This window comes from Poecilia reticulata, linkage group LG16 (assembly GCF_000633615.1).
Source record: "Poecilia reticulata strain Guanapo linkage group LG16, Guppy_female_1.0+MT, whole genome shotgun sequence".
Lineage (NCBI taxonomy): Eukaryota > Metazoa > Chordata > Actinopteri > Cyprinodontiformes > Poeciliidae > Poecilia > Poecilia reticulata.
This window is the reverse complement of record NC_024346.1, coordinates 32,086,236-32,096,696: the sequence shown is the minus strand read 5'-3', so window position 1 is coordinate 32,096,696 and position 10,461 is coordinate 32,086,236. Positions and strand designations below refer to the sequence as shown.

Genomic DNA, 10,461 nt, shown 5'->3' with positions numbered 1-10,461 from the left:
CCTCCCCCCACACACACACTTTGGAGCATACTGCAGGAAGAGATTTATCAGTCTAACAGGGTTTTCAGATACAACAGATGAATGCAACGCCCAGTTGTGCAGCAAACGGGGGGATACCTGGTCCTACTTGGACACGTAAAGGCTTAGTGTTGGAAATAACAGCTGTACATGCTTCTGTGTTGTTTGTTAGTGTAGAGGTGTCTTCAGTGAGAATAGGTTATCTTTTTACACACAGGCATATGCAAAGCCACACAAGCAAACAAATGGCTCCCCACAAACAAACAGGCCATTATCATTCCACCGCCTCGCTGCTGCAGCATCGGTTCTGGCCGGTCCACCGCTGACCTCGCGTTACCCACCACCACACTGCGCAGGTCTGCAGAGGGCCATCTATCTTCTCCCTCCATCTTCCCTCGCTCTATTCGTCTTTGCCTTGTTTTCCTGTTCCCTCTTCCGAGTTTTATCTCTGTCTATCGTTTCTCCAGAGGTTTCTCCTTTCCTTTTCTCCACTCTCTATGTGGGCCTTACATATTTACCCTTCCCACTTTATCACCCATCTTTTAATAATTCCTCAGTGGGACCAAACCTCTTCCAGGCCGATCGCTGTGCCATGTTCCCCTTTTCCCATCCCAAAAAGATCTCCTCCACCCCTGCTCTCTCGCTCTCTCTCAATTTTTCTGTTTCTGCCGAGTATGTCTTATGGTGGAAAGTCCATTCCAGGAACACTAATGTGCTGATAGCAGATAGATGTGAACTAATGAGAGAGAAAGGCCCTACCTGCATGCTAAATACCTACGCCGCATCAGAGGAGTTGAAATAGAAGAATAGAGAATCAAAGATGTTAGATATTTTCTCCTTCTGATTATGTATTTTAAGCTGGAGCTGCACAGCTTTCAAAGTTTACATACACTCATTTGAATAATTATTATTTGATTGGTGGCACCTTTTAGGGGTTGTTGTGGATTTTCCCCTTCACACATGCAAGATTAAATGGTGATAGCTATGGTGAGGATGAGAAAGTGAAGGAAATTTTAAATTGTTTCATTATTGAAGCGGTGGCGGTAGAACTGGTGGAGGAGGAAGAAGAGCAGCTCACTTCCAAAGAAACGGATAACTTGTTTGGCAACATTCTGGGTTCAGCAAGGAGGTTGGAAGTCAAGATATTTTTCCAGGGGAACGGGAGGATTTATGTTATCTTTTATTTATTGTTATCGATGTTAACTGCTTTATATATCACAATATTGATTGATATCACCCAGCTCTACAAGCTTTGACAACATGCTGACTCCAAGTATCCCACTCCGATTAAAGAAAAGTGGTTAAGGCATTCAAGGAAAACCTCAAACATAAGCAAGACTATTATAAACCGGAACACAACAATCCACCAGTGAATAGTTTAATAGGTTGTTATAAAAGACGTTTTATGCCTACATGGATGGAAAGGGTGTTGGGTGGTTGAAACTTGGACTCTATTCAGTGTCCTAAAATGAAACCGAGTCCAAACAAACTTGGTTTTCTGAAGCTAACAATAGAGGTTTTAGGATGGTCTCCATTTAAAGGCCTGCTGAAAATGAATACATTCACGTCTGATGAGTGTATGACTTCATCTGTATGGTGCTTAAAACATACAGTGGATAAATCAGTTCAATCATATCAGGATGCAGGAGAACACACAAATGAAAGTTTCTAACTGTTGTAACATTATTATAATATTACATGTTTACACTTGAACCATGCCACATTAACTATTAGCTTTACTAATGTCAGAACTATTATGAAAAATAAAACAAAACAAAATATATCAACAGGAATAGAAAAGCTGAGACGAGGAGAGAGCGAGTGGTTTAATATTCCCGAAATACATAAAATGCTGCAAACTTATTGAGTCTACGGATTGGACATCAAATGTAGAGCAGAAAATGTTTTTTCATCCTGTTCCTTTATATAAAACACATTTTGCTTTCTATAATCCCTCTGCCAGAACTTTGAAAAGGCAGAATAAACAGGGAATAGTTACTAATAACTTTTCTTAATTGGATTGTGCCGATTTCCTTTAATCCATTTTTTCACACCCAATGATTCTAGTGTGACCTTTGACCTCGTTGTCACCAACACCCCAACAAGGGAGAGCGACACACTGCAGATCAGGTGCCCAAATACCAATCACTTTGAACGCACCTCGAAGGTATTGCCATGGCAACAGCTGTGTTGCTTACATGGTGTCTAGTTGCCACCAACTGTGTGATTCTCATCACTGATTAACCCCATAGGACAGCAACAGGTAGAGTGGAAATTCACAGAATTACTCCGCAGTGACAGAGTTATTCGGTCAGGTTAGACTGGCTTTAAAGACGGGAGACTTCAGAGCAGACGACACAAACACACACAGACGCTTTTATTTACTGCTGCTATCTCGCTGAAAGCCCTAAGAGGGGGGAGAGGAGGTGAAATGCTAACGGTGTCGTCATTCTTTTCATCAAACCCAGAGTTGGGAGGGAAAAAATGAAACAAGAAAGCAGGAGAGAAAGTAAAGATGGTCTTCTGCTTCCACTCACATGTGGGGATGGGTTGTTGAGGGCATGGTGTGGGAGATGGAGGTCAGAGAGGAGACAGACTGGATCCTAGCTACAAGCTAGCTTAAGCTAGCTTGTAGCTTAAGCTTAGCTTGTAGCTTAAGCTTATGCTAGCTTGTAGCTAGCTAGCGCTGCTCTTGAGGGGGTTTCTCTTCTGTGTGTGAGCGGAGGAGTATCTTTTTATGGAACTATTGTGATAACGATAAAAATTATGATAAAATATAACTTCTTAAAATGGCAAGCTTGTCTCAAAAACATACMGTTTCTGAAAAACATTCACACTTTGGAATGGCTTCTTCAGGATGCAACCTAATTTTTTTATTTACTGATATTTATTGATGCTCTCGTGGAACAAACAATTGAGAAATTACATTCCCAATAATGCTGTCAGTTTTGTTTTTTATTTAACATGAGTAGCTGGAAATTAGAGACAAAGATGAATCAAAATTTGTTAACTATTTATTCATGTATTTTCAATGGCACTTTTTAAAAAATATTTAATCTTTCATTTATTACTTTGTGGGTAAAACAAAATTAATTCAGAATAAGACATTTTGCTTTTTTTATTTTCAATTCACAAATATTCACTTTCTGTTGCACTATTACATAGATTCCTAATTTTTTAAAAAGTACTAAAACAAACACCAGGGCTATTAACATATTTTCAAGGTACTGTACATAGGTATTCTGAAACCACATGATATGTATAGACTACATCCCATCATATTTCCAAATATAAGCACTAGAGAGTACAAACACGCTGCTTAAGAGCACAATGTCACCAGAACAACAGCATTAAGCACTCCTTCTGAATCCATCAATAACACTATGATAGCTGCACCCTCGCTTTGCAGCAAAACCTGTAAACTTTTGACCTTCGGATGTTCAGCAAAACTCTCTTTTAATTCTTAGTCTAAGACTCTTCAAAGGACATAAACCCTCCATCAAGGAGCAGAGGTTATAATCTAAAATGACATGCATGTCAAAAGAAGCAGCTTACGCAGAGCACTTCAAAATTCCCTTCACAAACACACACACACACACACCCTGTCCTCCATTCGTCTTCGGCATGCTTCGAGTGCCGGGTTACACAACAAGGATCACCTTCCTAATGCGATCGCTTGAAAGGCATTTGTCTCTGCGCCACATCTTGCCCTTTTCGGGCCCAACTTGCCCATCCATTTGGTTTAACTCACACACACACACACCCATGCAGAGAGTCTCACACACATCATTGTATTGTGGATAAACATGCCTCAGCACAAACGAAGCTCTGCTGAACCGGGCATGGATCTGTTTGTGTGTGCGCAGTCCAGGTTTCAGATGGTGTTACGCAGACAGAGCTTTAGAACCATTTCATTTTCAGAGCAGAAAGCCACAGAAAACATAACCAAGACACACAATTATTTAGGATTAAATGTTAAAGTATAGCTGATTATTTGCCATAATTAACCTACCCATATTCTACCAAACCTAGAATGAGAAGAAAATGTAATTTCTTTTTCTACATAACATTCCAGCAGCAAGTGTTTTTCTATCATACAGAAAAACATGTATGATATGATATGTTCGGAATATGCCTACCGATTAAAATTGCCCACATTTTGTCACAATACAACCCAAAACTTCAATGTTTTTTTAAATTTATGTTATGAGACAAACAAGTAGCTCAAAAATATTACAAAGAGGAAAGAGAATAAGTATGGGGACTGCAACTAATGATTATTTTCTTTAATCGATTATTTGTTTGATTAATCAAATTTAAAACATTGGCACATTATGGAGATTTTTCATTTAACCACTTGAGCCTTTTTTAGGCAAAAGTGAAAAGCTCAAAAGCTCAAGGGCTAATCTGTTGATTATTTTTTGGATTAACCAAGTTTGGACAGCAAAATGTGCTTAATAGGAGTTGGTTTTTGTACATAATTTCAACTGGGTAAAGTTAAAACTATGCAACTTGAAAATTTGTAAATATGTTCTACTCAGAACTTAAGTTTTTTTTCCACCTTAAAAACAAATCGTATATATTTTTTGCACAGCTTTGGCTTCATTATTGCTCTGAATATGTTCTTTCAGCAAAAGGCTTTTTTGTGTGTCTGTATTCTCCACTTAATTATGAATTAATTGCTAAATAAGTTGACAATCATTTCAATAATCAATGCATCAAGATTAATCTGATCAATAACTTTTGCCCAAATATGCACCAACCTCTGAAGGCAATTTGTTGATCTAGATTTTATTTAAGGGTAGCAGAGAACATGTTGCACAATACAAATGCACACCACACTTTGTAGATTTTCCCAAGTAATTGTGAAGTGAAAAAACCTAAATATACACAGATTTTTTAAGGCGCCTTGTTGTTTCCACTGTAGTTTATCTAACCACCATTAATTAGCTATATTAGCAAAATATAAATTCCTGCACTGAGGATTTTGGTCTATCACATAAAATCCTTGTGAAATAGATCCAAGTTTGTGTGTATAAAATGTGAACAAGCTCAACAAGAACACATACTTTTTTCAAAACACAGAAGCAAGACAGATGGTTTTCTTATAAAGTGCCATATTTAAATTGCCTAAACGATTACAGTTCATTTCCGTTTTAGTTTTTCGAAAGGCGATTCGAAACTTCATAAATGATTTCTTTGTAAAACGTAATTTTGCCAAACGCAAACATCCTGGGAGTTCTCTCATCAAACCAAAACTTTATAACTGAGCTGAATATAATTACACATTTAAACACAAATGCTGAGATGTACATAAACACAAATTTTCTAAGAGACTGTCCAAATGCAAACTAACTACAGGGGTCATTTGAGGTGCAGCTGGAGTTAAAAACTCGGGGCAGTGGTGCATACAAGAGTGACTCCTTTAGTTGTTACCTGCCACAAGACGGTATTCTTAATTACAGATCGCGCTAAGCCAGACAATAGGTGACGGGTTAAGCAAGCTGAGTGATGAAATCCATAAATATTACCACAAAGAAACTGACACACAGTCGACATGCAAGAGCCGAGGATTAGAAATCCTGTTTTCTTTGTCTTAACCCTCCACACACGGTCTTTTTACGCGACGCATGTGCCCACTGCCACATTAAACTCTGCTTCATAGTACCACTCTCCTCTCCACCCAACTGTCCGTGTAATCATATTTGGAATCGTTAGTGCCCATTTACTTTTGGCGTATCTGCGCACCCACTGCAGTATGTGCTGAAGCGTGCCAATCTGGGGGTCTTTGGCACAGGGCCGTGTGGACGGCAGCAGCACTTTCAGGTCGTAAAAACGCGGCGCAGCATCAGCGTCAGCGGCTACCTGAGTCATCCGGTCTGCCGGGTCCTCGCCTTCCGGCACCTGTCAAATCAAGCTCCTTCCGCTCCCTTCTGCACGCCGATTTAGGAACGTGGAGGTTGGCCTGATTAAATCTGAATGAACATGGGTTCCTGTTGAATTAAGTCAGGAAACTCTGCACACATCACATATTACATGCTCGTTTTTTCAGATCCACTGACTCAAGAGGATGAGCAACCGGAAAGCTTCTGCAGATGTGCTAAGCAATGTTGATGGGGCATCTTTTTTTATTATTATGATTTGCTTATAAAATGAAAGAAAAACTCTATTTCAGGGTTTCTGCAGGTTTCACAAACTCAAACTTAAGGCTTTGAAGACCCGCGTCAGGACGGAACGTCGTCCAGCCAACTGGCGGTAAATTTACACTTACTCATGATCGACGCAAAAAAACTAGCTAGTTAGCTAGCACCGCCTCTACAAGGTAAACTGAAGTTCATTGATTAACTAAAGTCAAAGTACAGTTTTTTAAATGAATGCAAGACATTTTAAGGCCTCAATTTTAGATACATCAATTTAAGAGTTCTTAAGGATGTGTGGACAACCCGACTTTGATAACTTGGGGCTGCATGAGTGAATCCAAATTATTCAAGAGGACAATGATCTTTATTTAGCAGTCTGACTCGGATGAGTAACTTCTTCTCAACCGTGTCCAGTCTCTGTCTCGACATACTGAGGCTAACATTCACTGAGTCAGCAAAGGTTTCTCTGGCAACGTCATTAATCAATCGATTGGTATCTGTCGTTATCTTTAAAGCACATGTGACATGTCAAAAACGCTGAAAAACATACCACTGCGCCTGTCCCATGTTTCACTGTAAACTTTCCATCAGCTTTCTAAAACAAGGCAACTATACTTTTCTCTCAAGAAAATCATTTCGACCTCTTTGGAAACATTGTCAGAAACACAGACTTCATGGTGTGGATCCGTCACTGCAATTGTTCAAGCTTCCAGCCTGATGCAAACCAGACCTTCGCTCTACACTTCGCTTTGTAGCGGGTCTTGTCCCTCGGCCCGGTTGAAATTCTACTGGAGAAATCCACCTCAATGGGAGAAATCCCAGATAGAGCAGTAACGAGAGATTAGAATAGAGTGGCATTGCGTAGGAAGGCAATGGCCAGGCTAGCAAACTACAAGCCGCAGTTCATGATAAGTAGTGAATTGCAAGACGGCTACCTGAGCAGATAGCTTGACTAATCAACTACCTACAACTACTACTAATAATAGATACCTTAATAATGGAGAGTTTTTAAAAGCAGGGTATTAAATCCGAGTAACTCTGGTCACTACCAACAATCAGACAAATTGACAAAATATGTTAAAAGGATGACAATGTGTTTTCTAGACACATTGTCATTTTATAGAATGAAGTAACTATGTTACCTTCTGTTGTCATAAAAATGCTGTGTGTCAAATAGGACCTAAAAGAAATTTTATGCCATATTTGCTGCTTTTTTTCTTTCTGATTTGAACATTTATATACTGTGATACTGGAACTATAATTATTGATTTGCAAACAAGAGAAACTGACAGTGTGCATGGGATTGTGACCTCTGCAGTTTGCACCGTTTTTGCAATTGTTTCCATGAGAGCATCAATAAATATCATTAGCATAATTGCCCAAGTTTTTAAACAAGAAAAAGCAGGAATAAAATATGGAAACAAATAAAAATATATATAGAAAAATACAGATTTTAGAATATAACCAGTGTTCTGACACGCTGAGGACATAGACTATTAGGCAGGGTGATGTAGCAGTGTAAGGAGATCAATATTATGCAGTTATCTCAATTTGGCCAAAGTATGTCTTAGGGAGGTATGCTATGAGGCCAAACCACATGTAATTCTCACATAGAAATGATTGTAAGCAGAATGCTTTTACTACTTGGTCAAACTTGAGTATTGAGGGAACCAACTGGATAAAGACTCTCTGATTCTAAACTCTCTAAAACCACTACCACAGATGCCGCCATAAAGACCCAAAAATGAAATTTTAAGGCCATATTGCCCGTTCCTTAAAGTTAAAACTTTGTCTTTGGCCACGTATTAAAATCAAAGTAAAAACAAATGGTATAATTGATATGATTCGAACTAGAATATGTGTTATTATTTTAGAAATAATTGCTGATTTGAAGCCGTTTGATGCTGTGAGTAAATCCTGGTGAAATGGTAATATTTTTCAAGGTTTTCTTTCACACCATTGGAATCTCATTCCGGCTTATGCATGGTCATGATGCGTGTTCTGCTGGATGAGGAGGCGGACAGCAGGCCTTGTGAGAGCATGCTACATCAAGATTGGCTCTTTTGTCATATGAACACACCTCATCTGATTGGCCGAAGCGTTTTAAAGCTGATATGTGCTGATCAGAAACAGCATGCATTCTGGTGCGTCATGTAGTGAGCTGTTGTCTTGCATTGCTGCTGCTGCTGCTGGCTGAGCTGATGTTGACGTGTGTTGACACTCTGTGCTGTGTAAGCTCTGTGCACCACCATCATAGACACCATTTATTTATATATTTGTCTGTGCATTGTTTGTTATCGTCAGAGCCTGGGAGATGTGTAAATGGGATTATATTGTTAGATTATGTCGAACGGCCGTATTATTCTGTCTCGGTGTTTGTTTCTCGGAACAATGGAAGAAACCAGCACAGACAGAAAGAGAAAGGAAAAGAGTCGGCGGTAGATTTGAGAACACCAAAAATAATAATTAAAAAAAAAAAAAAAAACTATTAGGCATGCACGGGGGGGTGAGTGAAACGATAAGCATCAGCAGACAGGTGTTACCTTTCAGGGGACGAGGATTTCTCCGAGTTCACGGACATGAGCGGTGCCTGTTAGCCGCTCTCCGGCCGAGCGAAAAGAAGAACACAAAGCCGCGTTCCCTTTCCTGTCCTTCACGGGGTTTTCTTTCCTTTTTCTGCTGTCCTCCTCTCTGCCTCTGTCTCTGCTGTGTGTGTCTGAGTGCAGGAGAGGAGAGGGTTACTGCCTCCCCTCCTTCTCCTCCTCCTCCTCTTCGTCGTCGTCGTCCTTCTCTATATCCTCTTGCTTTAAGGAGGAGGAGGAAGAGATGGAGGACGGAGCCCGGTTTTGTCTGGGTCTGCCTCCGCTTGTGTGTGCTTAGAGCTGAAAGCAGCAGCAGCAGCAATGTCTGTCTGTCCGTCAGTCAGTCAGGCGCCCCTCCTCATGCTCCAGCCTCCTTCCTCCCTCCCTTTCCTTCCTCCCTTCTCCTCCTTCACCTTGCCTTTCCTCTCCCCCTCACTTTCTCTTGCTTTCACTGATGCTGCCCGTCCTCTCCGCCGCCTTTGCCTCGTCTCTGTCCTCCGCGGTGGTGCTGGTCGGACCGGATGATGACAAGGCTTCCCGGCTCTCGGTCCGCAGCATGTCTAAGTCTTGAGGTCTTCCTGTCAGGCTCGGCTCTGTCAGGCCCTGTGCATGCAGCTCTGCACAACAACAGAGCCCAGAGCGAGGCGGAGCGTCCTACTCTCTGCTCGGGCGGAGGGGTGTCGGCTTGTGACAGACAGGAAAACTCGTGTTTTTCTCCTTGAGCGTTTAAACTCCTCCCCCGTTTCCATTTCGCTTAGTTTCTCTCTCTCGTCCCCTCTCTCTCTCTCTCTCTCTTCCAATTGCCTTATTACGACATCCTGTATCTCGGGGCAACGCTGCACAAATCTGCTTCACTGCCCCCCATCATGCTTCTCTTGTTCTGGCATCCTCTCTCCTCACTTCCACCAATGCCTGCTTTGCATTTGTGCACATGCATGCGTGTGTGTGTGTGTGTGTGTGTCTCCTGTCTGCCTCTGTATTCTCACCATCTCTTGGGGCAGATGGGTCTGCTTCTACATGACTGAACAGCTCGCAGAGAGGTAGCCGGAGGGTGTGCGGTGAAGAGGGAAGGGGTGTAGGGGGGTCCTCCGTCTATCAGTCTGACCTCGATATTGTTGTGTAGAGGTATGCGCACAGCTCGTACATGTATGCATGCGAATGTGCAACTGAAATATGCAAAACGGGGGGGCTGGATGGGAGATGCAGATCATGATACAGAATTCAGGAGCGATATGTGGGTTACAGCGAGTCTTTTTAAAGACCTTTTTTACGCCACCTTGAATAAAATGTAACAAATTATTAATATGAAGGGTGGTTGGGGGGAACTTGCTGTATTACAATGAAGCATAGTAAAAATTGTGAACCCGGCTTTATGCCTTTTATAGAGGTAAAAAAAAAGTTAGCTAGCGAGGGTACATTAGCAGCTAGCTGCCGGTGTTATGCCCAGAAAAGCCCCCCTGCCCAAATTTGCATCCCCTGTCGCGGGAGCGCGCATCGCTCTAAGCTCTCGCATATTGACGAGGAAACGGATAAAAATATGACCGAAGAGGAAATTTTTAAGATATTTTTAACATTATCACGTTTCCTAACCATGTAATCCCTAATACGGTGGGTTTTATTTCGCAAATTATTTGAAATAAATACGGTTTTTACACTTTTATTGACACATATGAGTCGAACTTTTTTTCAGTCCGTGTCTGTTGTAAACGTTCTCCGCAAAT

General features: G+C 41.1%; 1 protein-coding gene across 1 annotated transcript in view; it reads right to left on the bottom strand.

The window, feature by feature from the left end:
* LOC103478812 (SRSF protein kinase 2) overlaps positions 1 to 5,892 on the bottom strand; it is a 63,201-nt gene extending 57,309 nt beyond the window's left edge. The window contains exon 1 of the mRNA XM_017309349.1: positions 5,748 to 5,892. Within this exon, the coding sequence (XP_017164838.1) occupies positions 5,748 to 5,892 (145 nt within the window). The remainder of the gene's footprint in view (positions 1 to 5,747) is intronic.
* Positions 5,893 to 10,461: the final 4,569 nt, after the last annotated feature.